This window comes from Nesoenas mayeri, assembly GCF_963082525.1.
Source record: "Nesoenas mayeri genome assembly, chromosome: 13".
Lineage (NCBI taxonomy): Eukaryota > Metazoa > Chordata > Aves > Columbiformes > Columbidae > Nesoenas > Nesoenas mayeri.
This window is the reverse complement of record NC_137550.1, coordinates 4,530,516-4,551,379: the sequence shown is the minus strand read 5'-3', so window position 1 is coordinate 4,551,379 and position 20,864 is coordinate 4,530,516. Positions and strand designations below refer to the sequence as shown.

The 20,864-nt window shown below is 42.4% G+C and overlaps 1 protein-coding gene across 1 annotated transcript in view; it reads left to right on the top strand.

Annotated features, from left to right (window-relative positions):
• MAMLD1 (mastermind like domain containing 1) overlaps window positions 1-20,864 on the top strand; it is a gene marked incomplete at both ends in the record, with an annotated part of 68,986 nt that overhangs the window by 28,807 nt on the left and 19,315 nt on the right. Inside the window, one exon of the mRNA XM_080352735.1 lies at window positions 6,854-8,278. Within this exon, the coding sequence (XP_080208861.1) occupies window positions 6,854-8,278 (1,425 nt within the window). The remainder of the gene's footprint in view (window positions 1-6,853; window positions 8,279-20,864) is intronic.

The following is a 20,864-nucleotide window of genomic DNA, read 5'->3' as shown; positions in this document are numbered from 1 at the left end:
TTGCCACTGTAGTTTATAAATTGGGAGAAGCTGTAGTTCCACGTAAAAATAATCCACATAATGCATGCAAGCTAGCTAATAACCACTGTCCTTTCGTGGCCAAAATGACTGCTGACATCCCCGATTTCTCTTCCTACATCCTCCCTTCCAGTTGCCTGTTTCCATGAGCGTGATGAATAGAAGGAAATCCACCCCGTGAATTTTCCCTGGTCATAATCCTTTCTCCACTACCACACCTCATGACGAACAGATCTGTCAGCTTTCCAGCCTGCAAATACCCAACAGACCCCAAAGCAGACTTTACTCTGGTGCTCCTTGGCGGAGGAGTTTGAGTATTGCTATTTTTAAGCATAGTGAAACATGGGATCTCTTTCCTGACAATGTGACATGACAACTTTATGTCCGCCCATGCTAATATTGCTTGAAATCAGAAGGGTCAAACAGCCTAAAGCAGTAGGAAGAATGTGATTTTAGCTTATGTTTAATCTTAGTATGGAGAAAGTGAATGGTAGTTTTAATTGCTTCAGTCTCCTCGAGTTCTCCTTGTAGCCTGAGATGTGACAACGATAAAGCATAGTTTATGTTCCTTGTAGTCATGGAGTGCTTTGGCTACTCACTGGTACTGGTCAGCAGGAGGCATTTTTTCTTGGATTCAGATATATCATGTAAGTTTCTGTTACCAAACTGCAGCCAGCCTGCACAAATGGAAACTTGCAGATGTGCTAAATGCACTTCATGCAGTGCCAGGTCCTGCTGTAGCTAAATGGGATCTTTGCCCATGAGCATTTGGGTTTTGTTGCTCATGTGCAAGCCAGTCTGCTACTGAAAGCAGCACGTCTGATAGCTTAAGCAGGGCTGCAAGTAAATGCTGCCATTTAAAAGGTAATTTTATATCACATACACTTTCCAGCCTTCAAACACATAGTTGAATTCTGAACTTTTTTTCATTACCTATCCTCAAAGATTAGTAGGTCATTAAAATCTATCTGGAGTGTGGAGCAGAAACCTTTCCACATTGTGTATTTAAGGCATAGGAAAAAAAAAATCGTGAAGTTTTCTTGTTTTATATGGAAAATTGCCAGTTTCATTTTCTCAGTACATGACTGTTTTTGTCAGAACAGATAGAAACATTTTGGGCTGATGGGCAGATAGCTCTCACTGAAGCTTGTTGAAGCCACAGAGACTGAAGTCTTGATCATTGAATGCTGTGAACAGTTTGCCTCTGGCAAATACATACTTCCAGTTTTGGCAGTGTCTAGTGTTTGGAAGAGACAGGGAGTGAGAGTTTCTCTGGTCAGCTCAGTTGAGCAAATCTTAAGACTCAGGTTTTATATGTTGCAGAGGGAAAAAAAATGGTTTGCAATATACCTTGAAAATATACTGGAAAAAAAGATGTCTACTTATCTCAGGCTGCTGTGTTGCTCACCCCTCCACCAAAAATTAAACATGCTGTCTCTGACAAAATAATTCACATATATCAGATCTTAGCAGCCTGTTAGTGACCTGGATCCCAGGTTTTTGAGGCACCCGTGTCTTCCTCTGAAATGCTTTATGCAAAGCTGCCACAACACTAGCAAATCCTGGTATCCGTGGTGGGACTGAAATTTTTCCCACCCACCCCATCTCCTTTTTACCATAATTTCTCTCTTCAATCAAGCAAGCCAACAGTTGGGATATCCCAAAAGTTACAAGGCTCTTGAGGTTCCCGGTGAAAGAAGGTTATCTGACTCCTATTCTGGATATCCCAGTCATGAATCTGTAGATTTCAGGCTGTTAAATCAAGAGGGACTCCAGCAATGGTGGTGCCTGCTGGCAAAAGAAAATGCGGCACAGACGCTACAGACATTGGTTCAAAATGGCATCGGCCCATCGGGCTCAGTTCTTGCTTGAAGAAGCTGCGTAGGTGTGGGAATCGCTGCTGTAGGTTGGATCTCTCAATGGCAGTGAGCGGGGTGGGGTGGTTGCAGATCAATGATCAGCTCCCTGCGGTTGCTGTAAATCAAGGCTTGAATCTCTGACAGGCTGCAGAAGCCAGGAAGAGGCACAGAAATACCTCGTGTAACGTTTTTCTCTCTCTCTCTCATTTCTGCATTGCGTTGACCTAAATAGGAATCTATGGTTAGAGCTGGCTTATTTCTGGCAGAAGGGGGATCATTGTAAGGCTGGAAAAATGAGGCGAGTGCGCTGGCTCTTTCCTTCCAGAGACCACGCGGGCGAAGGAGCAAGTGACGGGTGGAGAGTTAACAGGGACTGGCAGCAGGGCTGTGGGGCAGCCCGGCTCACGTGGAGGGATGGAGTGGCGACTGAGGACAGCTGATGTCCTAAAGACAGGAGGGAGGCTGAGTGTCAGCGAGGCAGGGAGCCAGTCCAGAGGTGCCTGTTTGGTTAATTATTAAAATCCAATGGAACCGCCACAGTGTATATTTATTAACAATTTGATCACTCCAGCTTTTACCACTTCTAGCCTTCCCTTTGTTGAGAAACAGTAAGTCACTCAAGGTCAGCACCACCTCCTGAGTTTGGAAAGTGCCTGACGCCAAAAGTCACCCAAGCGGGCGCTTTCTGAGAGCTCCGTCTAGGAGAAGGTGCAACTGAGGACTAGTTTCACTCACCGAATCTGCCTTTTCTTTCTTGCACAAGAGAAGCCTGCAGAGCGCTCTGCCCACACATAGGGAATAAGTTCTGTGCAAAGAGGTAGCGTGTGACAAATTAGATGTTTGTGACCACAACTGTATAGCTTCCTTGGACAGAGCTGGGTAAACAGTTATTATTTATTCTTGTTATGCTGCCATTGCGAGCTAGCAGCACTACTCATTTGTAACCTGGGTCTTTCCCAGGAAGACAGCTTGTTGGTTTTGAGAGGGTAGTAGTGCTGGGGTCATGGCACTCTCACTTCTAAAAGCAAACCTGAGGTAATGGAGAACTCATAATCAGATATTCAGAGTGCCTGCCTTTGTTTCCCAGGTATTCCCAAACAGAAGTTAGCCTGTGCATGCTAATGCATTTTAATGAATTTTGACAAGGTCGCAAGATTGTTGCTTGTCTGCTTTGTCCTTGCTTGCACATATGAATGAAGCTTTCCCATCCTTAGCCATAGACAGTTCCAGCCAGTTTAAGTGTGTGTGTGTGTTTATTACTTACTAAAATCTTTCGATTTGCTTCTCAGTTATCCATTTGAAACAGGGCTACCCAATATAGTAATCAGCAGAGGAAGAACATATTTTGTTGATTTTGTCAAATAGCATAAGCCCTCTCAAAGAGGAGAAAGAGTTGGAATAAATCGGGTCCTTCCTGGGGAATCCAGGGCCAGATGAAGGAAGTGGGCAGTAAAAATGTTTTTAGTAAGGGTAGGGTCTAGAAAAGGATAGATAGGCTTTAAAGAGTTAGTCTTGAGACATCTGAGAGTACCGGATGAATGATCTGCAACAAGCAGCTTCTTGAATTAGGAAGGTCAGAAGCTCCTGGTCCTAAAAGTTATAGTGCCTTGGTGATGATCTCCTGCCACCATTGTTGTTAGCACATCTGAGCCAGCCAGTGTCCCGATGATATGACACTGCCTTACTGTCCCCTGCACTGGTCAGGTTTGCCCCAGTGGCACATTCATGGAGAGCAGTCGCTGGGAGCCGGAGGAAAAAACACTGGCTCCTCACAGACAGACCAGCACAGAGTGTCCTGCGTGGGAGTAACAACCACGTGTGCATCAGTGGGGAACACTGAAGCAAACTTCTCAGCTAGCCCATCCAACCCGAAAAGGGATTTCTGCATGTAGTTCATACTTAAGAGCCTGGTGAAATACTGTAGCGTATGTTTTCATTTGTGATGTGCTTGAAGCAGAGGTCTGATGATACCCAGGCATCCCTTCTAACCGAAATTATTCTATGATTTGTTTAGCTGCTTTAAGGACAGTATCTTTCAAATCTGGGGCTGTAGTCAAATCTGTCTTAAGCAAAAGCAATGCTACTAAATTGTGTGGAGTTATACCTGCCTGCACTGGGGGAAATTGGTCTTCTGGATTTTATGGTTCTTGTGCAAATATTCACCTGGGAAACAGGAGTCTTGCTTTTCAAGAGAACGTGACACCCAGCTAATTTCATTGCCTCTCTTACAGCCAGGCTTCTCACAAGGGCTAAGCAACAGCATCCTATTTAAAAATCCTGTCCCAGTTTTGGAATGCCTATGCCATCTGAAAGTTATGGCCTTATTTTATCTGTTTATATCTGGTAACAGTCTTGGGGAAATGGAGTTTTGTTTTCCCATCACATTTACTCCCCAGCACAACAGTTAAAAAAACTATTTTTCAAAGTATTCAAAAGCCCAAATTTTTCCCCAGTAACTCAGAGCATAGGAATGTCCTATGGCAAAAGAAGCCCTGGCAAGGACACGCGTGCCAGCATGTCAGCTGGCCAAGTGTGGGAGATCCCCCACCACTTCCTGCCTGAAGGTTCCCAGGGTACAGTTGGGAACACACTGTGTTTATTTTGGATGTGTGAAGCCCCTGTAAAGCTTCTCTATACATGCCTGAGTTTAAATATACGTAGTTATGCTCTACCAACATGTTTCAGCCTACACAGGGCAACATCTGTTGGAACACGCAACTCTGGCTTCGTTTTAGCAAAGAAAATGAAGGAAAACAATTTCGTCCATCATTAGACCAATACTTGGGAGAAGCTTTAGGCCTTGTTCCGTTCCTTAAAGCTATGCAAATGTTGGCCTTATCAGTCCAGAGGAATAATCAAATCCCTGGTGCTTCAGCTGCCTTAGCTGTGATGTGGAGTCGTTCTCTCACAGAGCAATGCTTCAAACCACACATCGCACCGCTGACCCGGGGACTGCCGAGTAACCCGTGCATGGTGCGACTCAGAGCGACTGTCCCTGTTTGGCACCAGTTCTCACTTGCCAGTGGTTTTTGAGTGCAACCCGTGTTAAAGCAATGCAACTGGGGGTCACGGGAGAGAAGCACTGATTGCTCTAGGAAGGGGTAACTCTTAGAGGGAAAGGGGAAGGCACCCATGTAAAAAGGTCTCTCTGCCATAATGCCACTGAAAACTGCTGTGCCTGTTGACAGAGGGTAGGTGAACTCCTCCTAAAACCTGATCAGCAGGTCTCTGTAGTACGCACACCTGATTTTCCATCCATCATGCTGATCATGTACAATTAACTTGTATCCTCTCACTTTTCCAAATGTCTGTGCAAGCTGGATACTCGCATGGCAATGCCTGATACTAATCCTAAACTGCATCTCTAGCCTAAGCAACTGTAGGCACAAATCTGCAATCTTCCCTCTGCCCACCAATTTAGAAATAAGTGATGAGTAAGCACTCAGTGAGCCAGCTGAGTGAGCCACTGGGCAGCTCTCCTGTGTTCCTGGGTCAGAACAATGCACGTTTGGGGTCGATTGCCTGAAGACAGGCTGAATTTAGGGGTGGACATGGGCCGTTAGCACAGTGGCCTTCACATGCCCATTGCAGAAGAAGCTGCAGGAGGTGTTTCCATCTTGAGCTCTGCACCTTCTGCACACCCTACAGCAATCGTCCTCTGACACTGCTGTCTGAGAGCACCAAAGTTGCTGGCTGTTGCATAGTGACTCTCAGGCAAAACTGTGATGTGCTTAATAATTAGTGTAAAGTTTAGAAGTTAGTCATACCTAGCAGAGCCCTAGAGTGGATCTAGTTACACGGGGGTTGGGTGGTGGGGCTTTTCTGTTGATATTAGCAGTTATTAGATGTTATTTTTTTCATGGTACTAGATGACTGGCAGCATTTGCAAGTGTAGGCCAGGGCTGGGAGAGGCTTTACTGTGAGTCACCCTAGAGGAACAGTGACTTCTTATGGTTTTGCCATTGCTGCCTAGATACTTCTCTAAATGCTGCCTCCCTCTATTGATAAACAAGGACATACTGCTTATTTTCCTTAACTTGAAGCAGTAATGTTAATGTCTGATTAATCCTATGACATACAGGTCATGCTTGTTAAAACTGAAAGCCACAGATGATTATATTTTGAAGAGATTGCCATATCATGCTCAATTAGTGTTAGAAGTGTTGTTTTCGATTTCACTTTCTTTATATGTATAAGGCAGGTCTTTTCCCCTAAGATTTGTGGATTTACAACTTTACCATTTCTTGTAGATCAAGATATTTATATAATTGGATTTTGAAAACATTTATGTTTTTATGAATGATTTGCAATCCTTCAAAAGAATAAACCCCATACTGCCCTAGACTTGGAAGAATAAACAAGAATTAAGAGGTTTAGCTGTTATTTGCTGGTTTCTGAAATCTAAAACATCTGTGATTAGGAAGCTTGGAAGTCTGTTTAGATAGATAGTTGAGAATTTGTTTTGTTCTGGTTTGTTTAGAAAGTATGCCAGTTATTTCAGATGTTCTGCCTATAAAGAATGTAAAACAATTTATTTGTCTCAGGTCTGAATTTAATCTGAGTCACTGGTAGAAAGTCACTAAATTCAGTCCAGGGTTTCATTCAGATCTGGCATTTTTTAGACCTAAAAAATGTTACCATAAAAATGTTGGCATGTGTGTCATTCAGGGAGTATAATGTCTTAATTGAAATGGTACCAGAAACTATTTAAAAAACTTCTATTACAGTTCACATGACAGACCGTATTTTACATCTGTTTTAAGGCCAGCATGTGAGATTTAGCCTTTGACTGTAACTCTTTTGATTTCAGTGAAGTTGCACACACTTAAATCCTGATTGAATTTGTCTCACATGATTTGTTTTTTAATTGTACGATTTAATTCTCTTTATCTGCAATCCAGTGTTACACTATGGAGCTTCAGAGCGTGTTAGAATAAGGTCGATAATGGATCTTTTCTTCTTTTTTATTTTCCCAGTTACAGGGATCCATTAAAAGAAAACTGGAAGATGATAGCTCTCCTGCCTCCGGTGGCGTGCCTGATGTCATTTTCCCGAATGACAGTAAAAGACTTTGTCTTGATGATGTGAACCTTGCCATGGGCCAAGGTGCCAATCCCAATGTGGCATGTCCAGAAATACAAAGTTCTCCATTCTCCACCAGTCACAGCTCTTCTTCTCTGGGTGTCACAGGTCATTCAGTGCTCCTTGAAAATAATCACATGAATGGTGGTGGCATTGCTTCCCCATTTTCAGTGCCACCCAACACGGAAATAAATCAGAAGGCATCAATAGGAGGGCAAAACAATAACATCATCCACTATGATGAGAAAGGAAACAGCTTACAGTCTGTGGACCAGGAGCTGCAAGATCTGTTGGAAGAGCTGACAAAAATGCCTGATCCTTCACCCAGTGACCTGGATCTGGAGAAGATTTTGTGCAGCAAGGCTGAAGAGCCACTTGGGCTGAGTCATTCTCAACCAAGCATAAGCACTCCTCCAAAGTCCTCTCCACAGACTTCCCACTTGGAGAACCATGTTGCTAACAAGGATTTTTCTCCAGGCTGCAATCCAGCCAGTGGAGGATCTCCTCAGATGAGGCCATCATCTGCTGGAGCTAACTTCCAAGTTCCTCCCTCAAACAAACCTGCTGCATCACCCATCTCTACAGCCGCTCAGGGCAAGAACCAGCCACCACCTATGCTTCCAGTCCCCTTACCCAACATACCCGGCTCCAACTGGCATGCTCAGCAGCTAAAGCAGCTGGCAGCTAGCAAGCAGGTGTCTACTACTAAGCAACCAGTGCAGGCTTCCAGCTGGCCAGCTATGTCTCCTCCTGGTCTCTCTCCGCCTTACAGGACAGGATCATCCCCACACCATCAACCTTTCAGTCCTCAAAATGTTATGGTGTCTGGCATGCCTGCTAATAATTTACCAGGAAACAACATTCAAAGTCCTCAAAACACTCTGCTTTCAAGCATGACTTCCAGCAGCACCCCATCCAATGGCCCCTCTCCTCCTTATGGGTCTGAGAAGCTTTCCAGTCCAGCTCTGAACCAGCAGCCCTTCAGCCCACAGAGCTCCATGCTGCCCACCCTGACAGCAGCCAGCTTACCAGCCAACAACATTAAAAGTCCACAAAACAACTTGGTTGGCAGCATGGCCTCCACAAATACTGGACCTTCTCCACCATACAGACCAGAAAAGCTGTCTAGCCCAGCTCTGCATCAGCAGCCCTTCAGTCCTCAAGGTACATTAATCTCCAACATCACTCCAAACAGCAACCCCACAAGTATGCAGAGCTCGCTTTTTAAATCAATGACTACAAACCAGTCCAAAAATATGAACATAATTATGCAACAGCCATCCAGTAGCTTACAGCCAGGTCTGGTGAATGAGAGCCCTGTTAGCCAAGACCAGTTTTCTTTCAATAACACCAAACCACTGTCTCACTTTGCCTCAGAGTCAGCTACTCAAAAGATGTCACCCCTGTCAGCAGGCCAGGGGCAGCAGTCCCTCATGCACTATCTCCAGCAGCAGCAGTCCCCAGCCCCGCAGCCGGCCCAGCAGCCCAGCAACAGCCAGTTTCTCCAGCAGCAGTTTCGGCAGCTGATGCAGCCCCATCGGATGCAGAGACACGTGCAGCCTGCCGCCTTGCCGTCTCAAAGCAGACAGGTGAGAACGTCTCTTCTGTCTTATAAGGCTTATGTGAAAATATTGAGTCGTTTATTTTCTTATTTTGACTTTCTTTGTGTTTCAATTGCAACGTTGCTGAAGTTCTGGGGTGTGCACAGTGTGTACACGGACAAGGCAGTAACAACATCCTGGTGTTAGCAGAAGTAACTTTATTTATTTCTTCACCTGAAATGTACTTTAATTCCATCATCCATTGTCTCTTCTAGCCCTGTGGAGAACTTTATGCTATTACACAAAGCATGTCTCATACCACTAAAAGAAATTCTTTTTATGTGTATAGGTGGTATTCTTATTTAGCTTCTATTGTAATCTGTAGAGATGTTCCCATCATCTTTTTAGTGGGAAAATACTTTTTTTCTTAAAAATTCGTGTGTGTGTTACACTTCTGAGGGTAGGAAAGATCAGGGTGGGGGCGGGGGAGAAGTGAAGTTAAAGTATGACTCCTTCATGGACAGCAGGTCAAACAGTACAGCTGCCGAATAGCAAAGAGGCAGACTTGAAATACCTGTTACCAGTATTTGCCAGGAGCAATGCCCTGCTTTGGATGAGAGCCATTCCCCACCCTTTGCTGATCTGTGATACCAGCCGAGCTGGTAAATGCAAAAATGCAGCTGGCAGGAGTGAGACACAACCCTGATTTCTCTCCAGCAACCCTCCTTGAGACTGAAGGAGAGGTGTGAAGCACTATTTGCTACCACCCCAGAGAGGAGAGATTTACTGTGAACGGGGACTTCAGAGCAAGGAAGGGCTTGTGGACTCGGTCTGAGAGCAGCCTGGGTGTGAGGAATAACTATTTCTTATTAAGAAAAATAGTGGCAAACACTGAGCTCCACCACCAAAGCCAAGTACCTCATTAGGCTGAACCAACACTTTAGGAGAATCCTTCCAGCTGCGGAGCTGTGCACACAGGCACTCCATCAGCTCCCGTGAAGGGACTGAGCACTTCTCACCCAGCTGATCTCTGGAGCTCCGCTAGGATCTGCTCGGGAGCATGGTGCTCAGCTGGGGAACACGCTCCACAACCTGCGTTTCTTTGCTCTTCTTCCCTGCTAAGTGACTGGTTCTCCTAGAGGTGGATTTCCTCCATGTAGATGACTTGGTGTAACCTTGTCCTATGATAGCAACGAGAAATAAGGGATAGTTACTAAATGTCAGCTTCTTGCGGTAAATCAATGAGGTGTGTTTCCACTGTGCCACTTCAGGATCAATTCTTTTCCAACTTGTGCATATTCAGTACTCCCTTGCTTCAACACAGCAGCTTAAAGCAGACAGCTGGGAAGGACCGGTGCCTTGCTTAATTCGCTTATCCAAACATGTGACGTAATGATATGGCATATATAGTTCATCTTAAAGGGTTATCAGTATAAGACCCCTAATTCAACAAAGACCTGAAGCAATTATGTTGCTATAAGCACATGAGGACCCTGTTTGTGTTCAGTCAGACCCAAATTAAAACACAAAGTAGAGGGTCCTGCTGGCTTGGGAGCTAGGGGTATGGATGGACATATGATTGAAAGTGAGTAGGTTGCTGCAGCTTCATGAATTAGTGCCCATCAGCTGTTTTACTCTGGAGGCAGTGTGGGTGAAGAATACATTCATGGTGTTTTACTGCATCTCGGATGATGGCTGGTAAGTTAACTGCAGTAACATAATTACTTTTGATCGTATGTCCATAACCTTTGAGCATATTTTTTTTTCTGGCTCCCTTGCAGGGTGTGTGGAGTTGCCTCATCCCTATTGGATTCCTGAGGTTTCCTGTGCCCTAGTTTTCCCTGCTTTGCATGTTTGTCTCACTCCCTTGAACCCCCTACTTCATTGATTAGCCAAAAAAAAAGGGGGGGGGGGGGGTGGGGGGTGCAGGGGTTAGAAAAAATCCTGCAGTGAGTCTCTTTAACTGGCCAAAATAACCCCCCCTCCAGCAGCTTTCCTAGTGCCCTGTGCTGCATTTTTAGCTGATTCTCACCATCAGAGAGAGAGTTATTATAATTTGGCAGCTATCAGTAAAGATCAAGGACAGTTAAAACAATGATTACAGGTGATGAGCATTTTACATTTTCAGACTAGTTAGGTAAGCTTATGGTGCCTCCCTCATTTTACAAGTAAGACTTATTACAATAATTACACACCAGATGACAGTGCTTCAGTTTTACAGTCTGTTGAGCTGCCAAAGATGGTGGATGTTCAGGAGCGGAATGTTTTGTTAGGTTTTGATAACTTAACTGCAAATCCCATAGAAGAAAATGGATCCTGAGTGCTGAATTGGAAGAAAAATCACATGGAAAAAATATTTTAGGTATTCTGCAATAGATTTCTTATTTACATTGAGACATTGATACTGAAATTTTGGACCCAACCTGTTGTGTATCAATTTTACTCCATTATAGTGAAGTAGCTCCAGTGACTGTTAGTTTTGATTTCCAGCAGTGTACTTGGAGCTGAATTTGAGCTTTGCAGAATCTCAGTGCCAATTCCCTCCTGAGGCAAGTGATGAATAGGACTTTTCAAGCATAGAGCAGTTGTTTCATTAAAAGACAAAATGTTAAAGATTCAGAAGACAGGGGAGATGACTTCTGCATCTTCAAAAATTAGTAACCTTCTAGTGGAAAATTGCATGTTTTAGCATCGCCCACAGAAATTTGCTCAAAAAAAACAACCTAAACAAACCCAGCATTCCCTGGAATGTTGTTTAGTGTCTAAAAGTCATCCCCTTACTCTGTGTGTGTGTTTTTAAATGTGACTAAAATTTATAAAAAGAAGGCATAGTACTCTCTTCTTTTGAGCAAGAGGTGCAGCTTTGTACAGAAAAAGAATGTGGATGGTGGCCAGTTGGAGAGAGAACAATAAACCATGAAATTTGATCCTTGTAGCAGGCAGAGCAACATGGGCAAGACAGCAGTGGCTGGGACATGGACCCAGAGTGAGCTTTTTGCTGTTGTTTAAATGCGTATTAAAGCAAAGACTCCGCATTCCAAAAGCTGGGTTACTGGTGGTGCCTCACAGCTCTACTGGTTTTGTACTTAATGATAATATCTCTTAAGTGTAATCAGTCTGCATCCCAGATCCTGTATTGCCTGGACAACTGGTAAATCTGATAAGGGCTAATCTTTTCCCATCTGAAGCACTATGTCTTTATTGTTGAGCATTGAGGGATATTGATTGAGGCACTGACAGTTTGCATTGTGCGCTATTGCAAAGCCTGGTGGTGCTAACATCGCTCTTGTGGATATGTGCAGATTTTCATTTTACTCATGTAGGACTGATACTTGCTGAGTGATATTATACTCAAAGGTCTGAGCTCATAAATCCACGATATAAAATTGGTAGTAAATGCCAGAGAGTCAAAGATAGTCTCCAAAACTATCACTTGTTATTTTCTGGGCTGAAGTTTAGCCACTTGACTTTACCGGCTGTTCTTGGGTGCATGAAAAGCTGCATTTGCCCAGGCAGGTTGAATAGTTGGGCATCTCCCTGATTTTCCTGTCTAAATACAGTTCATACTTGCAGATCTCCTATTCTGGCACATCAGATATATTGGGCCAAATTCTGCCTTCAGCAATACTGCTACAACATCACCGCCTCCAGAAGAGCTCTGCTTGTACTCTCGCCAATACAAGAACAAACACAAGTCTTTGTGAACAGAAAGGAGGGTTCCCCAAAAGGCAGGAAAAGGAGACGGTGATCTTTGCAGGTTAAGTCAGGCTGGAATAAAAGAAACCCCTTGGGTGGCCATTGCTTTTCCAAGCCCAAGTGTGCCTGAGTCTCGGGGCAGAGGGCAGTATTGCCCCCTGCTCTGGGTGTAAAGTGTTGAAAACCAAAACACAACTTAAAAGGTTGTTTTGTTGGGGGGGTGCAGCTAATAAATAGCCATTGTTTGGGTGGGACACACTGTGCATTTCTGAGCTCCGCTTGCGCTGTAGGAACCAAATGTGCTATTCTTAGAGCTCCCTGCATTCCTGCTGACATCCAGATAGTTGTGTACTGGATTGTCAGTGAAGGATATATTTGTTTCAGCTCCATTGCCAAAAATGATGGTAGAGGAAAAATGATAGGAGAAGAGACAGAGAGAAAAATAATTTTATTTGCAGTAAAGACAGCCATATTTTACTAAGTATGGCCTGCATATGAGATAGTGAAGAACATGCTGAAGACTAAAAAAACCTTTGAAAAAGACTTAGCAGTTTTTCTTTAACTGTGGTAAAAGCAGCAATACAGTATCTGAGTTGGCAGCGTAAATTATAGGTTGCAGAGAAACACCAAAACCCCTGAGCTAGATTAAATACACTAGGGGGGTGAAATTAAACAAAAAATCTTGTTTCTGAGCATGAGTTCTCTAAATTTAGAAAGAAAACTGAAGAGGAAATGCACTATATATATAGTTATAGTTATATATATATATAAAATGCACTATATATATAGTTATAAAGAGCAAACTGACCCAGAGCTTAGATGCCAAAGGTTAAATAAATATAATGGGATACAAAATACAGCTTTTATTAATATAAACAGAAATGTTAATACCATGGATCGATTCCTCGGTGTTCTACGTTATGTGAAGTTACTTCTGCCTGTGACAAGTCAGCGCACCCGGACTGTTAGGTGAGGCTGTTCTGACTGAGCAGCACTTGATGTTTATAAGCTCTGATGCAGGTTGATGAAGAGTTTGGAAAAGCAGAGAATGCAGCACCTGAGTACATACAGTCCTCTTGTACGTACAGGGAAAAAACATGTTTTATCTGGGATCTCCAGGATGTCACAAGGAGTCTTCCTAAGACATTAAAAAACTACAGTATCATGTATAATATATAAGACCAAAGGTACTCGCCAGATTTCATCTGCAGTTTCACACCCCCACACCCCTTTTCTTTTTATTAAGTGTCAAACTTACCTTTAAAGCCATTTTCAATGAAGTTCCAGTGGTATTTCCCCCCTCATTTTCTTCTTTTTTTCCTTTTCCCTTTCCTTTCCTCTCTTATTTCTTTCTCTTTTCTTTCTCTTTTCTTTCTCTTTTCTTTCTCTTTTCTTTCTCTTTTCTTTCACTTTTTCTCTTTCTCCTTTTGTTTCTCTTTCTCTCTCTTTCTCCTTTTCTTTCTCTTTCTCTTTTCTTTCTTCTTTCTCCTTTCCTTTCCTTTTTCCTTTATTTTTCTTTCCCCTCCTTATTTTCCTTTCTTTCCTTTTCTCTGGAAAAAGTTTTAAAAATACTACTCTTTTTTTTCTTTTTTTCTTGTACTGATGCTGTGGAGAAGCGAAACAAGATTTGATTTCACAGGGCAATGGCAGCACTATACCAAAGCAAAGCTTTTGAAGGAGTAGAGAGCTTTTGAAGGCAAAGCTACAAACCCTTCCAGTAATTAAGTGCCTTTGAATAGGTTAAAGAAGGAAGCTGGTGATGCATCTGGATTACAGAGGACAATAAGGCTGAGCTTGGAGTTTGACCTCTCCACAGATATAAAAACATCTTCCTGAGTGGTCATTTCTGAATTTATATTTACCCGTGCACTTGCAACTGAGTTGATTCTTTTTTTCCCCAAACTCGGATATTCTCCCCTCTCTTCTTTCAAGAGAGTCTGAAAGGAACTTGACTTCTAGCACTGAACTTTCCGGATTGCCATCTTTTCCCTTCCTCTCCCTCCCCTGGAAATAAATAATATAAGTTTTGGAAAGTAAGGAGTAAGTTTGTGAAAAGAAACGAGATGTTTGCCCTCAACATGCCAGAAGCAATACAACATTTTCAGAAATGCAGTGATCGAGATAAAAAACTTGGTTCACATCTGATCTTCTTAGCCCATTGCTCTTTCAAAGTGTTTTTTAAACTGCACGTATTGTCTTCTTCTGTTAGATTACAGGTATTTCAAAGCATTTCCCTGTTGTAGTGGAGCCCTGGTAACCATGTCTTAACCTTCCCAGTTCTTTGGCATGTATTTTAAGATGTTTACAGGCATCGATATTTCTAGCAGCTCTGCCTAATGCATCATTCCTTCCAGTTTAGCTTTCTGTTGTGCTGCAAGCACTTTTGGACACCACAGAGCACACCATTAGGGGAAGCCATCTGCAGAGGAGATGATTGTAAATAGACCAAATCCTTCTGAAAAGCATGTAGGAAGCATCCTTCCCCACCCTCACCATCACCATCCTTTTGAATCTGAAATTAATATGGACACTACACCAAAGCTGCACCACTTTCCTGGGCCCAGCTGGGTCTTTCCTTTAGTTATGACCTGTTTGATAAAGTGGAAGGTGTTCTACCAGCAATTTAGCCCTTAGGATATAGACAACTCTATGGGAACCTCACGCTGGACAATTAAAATCCACTTGGAAAGAAAAAAGAGACACGGGAGGTACTAGAATACAAACACCAGCAAGGGCTGCTGGGAGGGTTCAAGAAAGGCTTTGGCTCCATTACCTGCTGGAGAGTGAAGCGAAGTGTGTGTGTGGGTTGATGTGGTGCTGTCCAGGATTTTGGTGGAGAAAGACAAGAGGAAGCAGTATTCATGTGCTGTGAACACCTAGATGGAAATGTGACTTGTCGCAGAGAAATTCAGGACAAGGTGCTGGATTTCAGCCCGACAGGCTGCTGTTGCGAGGCTCCTGGTGCCCAGGACACGGGCTGTGTCCCCCAGGGCGAGCGAAGCAGAATCTGCCATCGCACCAAGCGTCTGCATCAGCTCCAAAAACCCCCTCGCTTTTGTGGTTTTGAGCTTTAAGCAACAGACAGTTGTTTCCTTCTGCTTTGCAGTCAGGGGTGGTAGAGAACCTCTTCTGTCACAGGCGTAAGGAGAGTGGTGGTGTAACGCTAAACAGTGCCTGATTTGTTGGATGTCAAACCATATTCTGACACCCATTTGTACCAAAACCACTCTGATCTGGCCAGACTGAGCGGGCAGTTTCTCTTGGTTTTTCTAGGCAGCTTGGTAGCAGTATTCACAAGCTTTCCTAGGCTAAACATCAGCTCAATCAGGCCCTAAAATCCATATACTGAAATTTAAAATTATGAGCAGTTGAGCAAAAGATTTGGAACATATTTTTTTTCTCAACTGTGCACTTAGATGATAAGGAGATATAAACATCCTAGGAATCCAGGGAAAGACTCAGGGACCTTCTCACGATTTGGCTTCATAACAAATGCCACAACTTCCTTCTATGTATCATTCTTGCAAATAACAATGTGAATAGTGGTTAGCGATGGGTAAGACACGCTACTTGCATCCTCACTTACCAGTCATTGCACCTATAATTCTTATACTGAGAAGGTGTGTTCATGCTGATGAACAGCAATGAGGAAATGGTTTCCATGGCCCTGTTGTACAGCCAACTTGTTTCAGTTGTTGTAAATTCCCATGAATATCAGAACTTCTCAATTCCATTTCTTCCCACATGTGTGGAAGATAGGTTTGTTTGTTGCCTGTATTTTCTGTATCTTTCTTAGTAAATAGCAGTTTGAGGCGCTTATTTTGAACTAAAAGCAGCCTGGCTTTCAGAAAATGTGCTCATTTCCCTAAAACCTTACCCTTCTTACTACCTCAAATTTGATGCCTAGATTAATAATTAATTTTAGTACTTTTTGCAGTGATACTGTGAGAGCATGGTTTGTACCCTTGATTTTTGGGGCGGTTTCTACCTTGCAGTAGTCTAAAATGACATCTGTATTCCACAAGGCAGAAATACTTACAGAACCAAAGTTTAATTTAACAATTAGAATAAAAAAGCAACCAAATAAATAAGAGAGCCCCTCAGATGCTGTTAAACGCTGTGCCTGGCGCCGGCCGGTGGTTCAGCAGGGTGGGGTGCCGGAGCAGCCGACTTTGTCCTTCTGCTCCCCTGTCATTTCTGCCTCACTGCAGTAAATGCTGCACACAAAATAAAAGTACAAACATGTTTTGTTTCAGATGCAATACCTAGAAATAACTTTCCTGGTAAAATGAACTCAGTGTCTTTTTTTTTCTTTTTCTCTGGGCATTTTGGAGAAATTTCAGTGTGTGGGTGGGGGAAAACAAAGCCGTGGCTGTAAACAGGAACTGATATTGTCTCTGCGCCTGAATGGGGAGAGAAACTGAACTGGCCTCAGTGGTTCTCTCGTACATCTGCAAGTCTGGAAACACTGGGATGATTCACAGTTTGCTGATTAATACAGGAGCAAGCAAAATGGTGTGAATTAACGGCCATTACAGCGCTGCACTGGATGGCAAATATCCCCCTGGAACAAATGATGTTTCACGAAGATTGCTTAGAGGGAGAGGTAATGGGTCTTAAATACAAATTAGAAGCAGTCCCATCAAAGCTGTTAACATTAAGCTTTGAAAGCCAAACGCTATTACGAGCTGTCTTCAAAAACTGTACATTTAGGAAGCGTATCAGTCTGCTGTGTTGGCTCTGTAATATTCCTGTCTCGAGCACTTTGGACTATTTCAAACAGCCAGCATTAATAATTGATAAAAATCCACAATCAGAATGTAGCAGCTCTTCTTAGGACTTTGAAGGCTCATCACTCTACTACATGCACGCTTTAAAGTTAAAATTTTATAGCATATTTAAAGGCAAATATTATAATTATCGGTATGTAATTCTTAAATCACTACTGCTAACAAAATGTAATCCTATATTACAATTTAACCCTTTGCATATGAGAATGTTAAAATAAGAAGATAAGAAATACATTACTTTAGCTTAAGTTATATTCTCTATATAACCAGAAAAATTATTTAATATTTCTCATTTAAGCAGTGAAAACATGATACCTCAGATCAGTGCCAGACAGATGCAGATGTGGACAAGCTGTGCCAAGCTATTTTTCCCCATTACAGAATTGATAAGAGACCCACAAGCCGGGTAAACCTTGTAATGTAGACAAAATAGTATCATATCCCTGTTCAAGACATTGCATTAACAGCTTGATTTTGTAAAGATGCACACACACCTAAATTTATACAGTGGGAGGTCATTCCAGGACAACTAGAGGATTATTTCTGATGCAGAGTGAATCATGTATGTATATAGTCTTTGTATGCTCAAGAAAGAGCAAAGGTGGAGGAGGAGGATCCAGCAAAGGGCACAGTAATCATTGGCAATGGCATATTAGTGCTATGACAAAAAAAGAGAGAAGTGGAAGCTTTGATGCACTTGTTCCTACCTTAGCTCAAGCTTATGTTTGAATTATTTTGGCTTTTCTGTTGCTGTTTTGTGTTTGTTTGTTTGTTTTCATGGAGGTTAGCACCAGCATTTTGTAAACGTGCCAAACTTTGAATAAGTTTCTGTTTTAATCAGTCCAGTGATTATTTGCAGTCCTCTGGTGTTTGTTTTTTTCCAGTCATGAACTGCAGAAGCAAAATTCGCCCCTTGCAGGAAGAAAAGCTGCCCCCTCTTCTTGCGCACAGCAATAACAAAAGCCAATGAGGAAAAAAAACCACAACTTTCTCCCTCTTTTTTTTTTTTCTTGGTCATTGCAGGCTGCTATTGTTAATGTGTTTCTTCCCTTTCCAGAAGGATGAGGACGTACTGTCCTGGGATATCAGTAGTATGTACCCCTGTCACAAACAAATCCGTTTCTCTCAGTGCTTAAATACTTAGGGCTTTTGAAAGCTTCTCTTTGCATAATTAAAGCGTTTAATATTTCCTTTGCTCTCTGGCATTATTAAGTACCAACTATTACTGTACTGGATTGAAGGGTAGTTTACAGGGCACTTGTATTTGGATAGTCTGTTTTCTTTTACCGTTGCTCTGAAGGGCGTGTTTAAGCAATGAATGAACGATCGTATGGGCATTTATTTTTTTGCTTTCGTACAGCCCCCTTTTTCTCCTCCTTTCCAGCTCAGTCAGCACACTTTCTGCAGCGGCATTATATTTTTCTACGTGGAAATGTGGCGTTTAGCAGAATAGACGCATAATGAGGATGAGATACTTTTTTCTCCTTTCCCTCTTCTCCCAAGAGATACCCTGTGTCTTCCTCTATTAGTCCATTAATCGCCATAACTCAAAATTCAGCCTGATCGAAGGAGCAGAACGAGGTTGAAAAGTGCAGATTCTGGCAATTGACTTGACTGTTTAGATTCCCCGCTGAGCTCATTTAGAGCTGGAATTAAGCTATTCCTGCTGTATCTTTTGTCCTTGGCTCAGCGATGGGGAGCGCTGAGGCAGTTGCGCAGCCCAGACCCTGCACCAAGAGCAGCCGCCGGGAGCTAAAGAGCTGCACCTCCCCGTGCCAGGAGAAAGCTGAGTAATCTTGTCTTAGTTTGATAAGAAGGGCTATGGTTAGATTGCATTGGTTATTCGACTGCAGAAAAAGTGGAGAACCTGCTAACTGAAGGTGCTGGAGTAAATCTTGATGATTCTGTGTTTTTTAATTTAAGCATCAGGTTTCCGTCTCTTGCGGCTCTCTTTGCCGAGGTTGGTGTGTGTGTGTGTGTGTTACGAGTGGGAAGGGAAGAATTGCAAAAAAAAGGAGAAATTTGCAAACAACATGCAGTTTTTTGTAAAAGTTTTCTTTACCGTGTAATGACTCACTTAAGGAATACAGTTGTTTTTAATGTCTATTTATACATGCAGTTAGAAACTGTTGCTGTTTTCCCTCATTAATAGTTTTGTTAGTCCTGGTTTGCTTAAGGCACAAATGCAGACTGCCCATACCTGTGTTGTTGGCTGCAGATTAACATCTGATTTTGCAATCCTTACACATCTCAAATTCCTGTTGATGTAACTGGGAGTTACAAGTTCTCCAGGAATATGTTGGACTCTTGATGTCATTATTTGTGATTCTACAATTCCCCGAAGTGCGCTAATATTTCTCAAACAGAGGTAAACTCATTTGATGTGTAAGTTCCTATCTCATCAAAGTGAATTATTGTTACTGAAATGGAAACGGCATTTTATTATCAGAAAATATTATGTATTTAGTGGCTTGAGAGTGCTTAAGGTCAGCAGGAACAGAGAAATGCTGATAACATCACCATAGACTGTGTGATGGTCCTGAAATGTGAGTAAATCTTAAACTGAAAAAAAGTTTTGTTAGACATATTAGTATTTTCCCGTAGTTTAAGACATTGTCTAAAATCCCCAACATTCATTTATGTTGTATTTTACTTTTTTTTTTTTAAGTGACCATTTAATAAGAACTTTTTTTTTATTATGAAAAAATATTGGCAGTGGGGGTGGTAATGGACAAATCCATTTTGTGGCCAGTTCAGAGTATGAGCTTTTTGCTATATAGGTGGCATATGTCTATGTCTTTAAATTTTAATTTTAAAAATAACTTTGACCTTGTATCAGGGACCCTATCTGGAATAAGGTCAGAAAGGAACTTCTGCCTTGGGTGTGCTGCTCCATTCTAGATTGACACAATATGCAAAACCAACTGTTTACAGAGGTTTCCTCAAATTTCATAGTTTATAAAGCATTTCCCAGTATGGTGAGCTAAAACCTTGCTCTCTCTGTGATTTCTTATTTTTGCTGCTTATGATAATAGTGTCGAGGCTTTTAATAAGATGAAATGCTGTCTCTCTGCATTTAAAATACACATGTTTACCTATTTCTGTCTTGATTAAGATACAGGGAGGGGCTCTACCGGCTGACTCGATTACTGTCAATCTTAACCAAAAGTACCATTGAATTGTACTCTATTCCTTTAACAGAGCCTGTTTTCTCCTTCCAACTGGGCACTAAAAGGCTTTTACTGCTGCACTAACGTTTTCCAAATAAAAAGCAGAACAAGTACCACCTTAGACGTGCTGGAAGGAGTCCTGTGCCATGGATTATAAACTGAAACAGTTGGCCAGAATAAGGAATTAAAATAATCCCTGATATTAGGAACATGAAAATGAGATGACCTTCTGTATGTGCCCTATGTGAGTTTCTAGCCCAGTTGCACTATAGGCTCTCCTGTATAGCTGTTTCTCCATACCTTTACTGTGCAGAAAACAAAAGACCAGCCATTCAGCTGGGAAACTGGAACACATGCTTGCAAATATTACAGAGTTTAAATGCATTGTATTTTTAACAGTAGTTCGTGATTGGAATGACAGGAAGGAAATGAGCAGAAAACATCCTATTCTATCTCTATATAAAATCTTGCTTGTGAAAGATACAGTTACCACAATAATGATCGGACGCTAATTGATTCATTGTGCTGGGAGACAAGTGCTGAGCCGAGGAGCCAGTGGGGTCATTTTCATGCTCCCACTCCACTTTGGTTGTTTGCTGAGGAAGGGCAGGAGAGGGTTATAAAGCTGCTGCCACTACATTCAGTGCATGTTTTTCTCAGAAAAGAAGAGACAGCGCCAGCCAAGATCTCTTTCCTTTGGAAATTGTG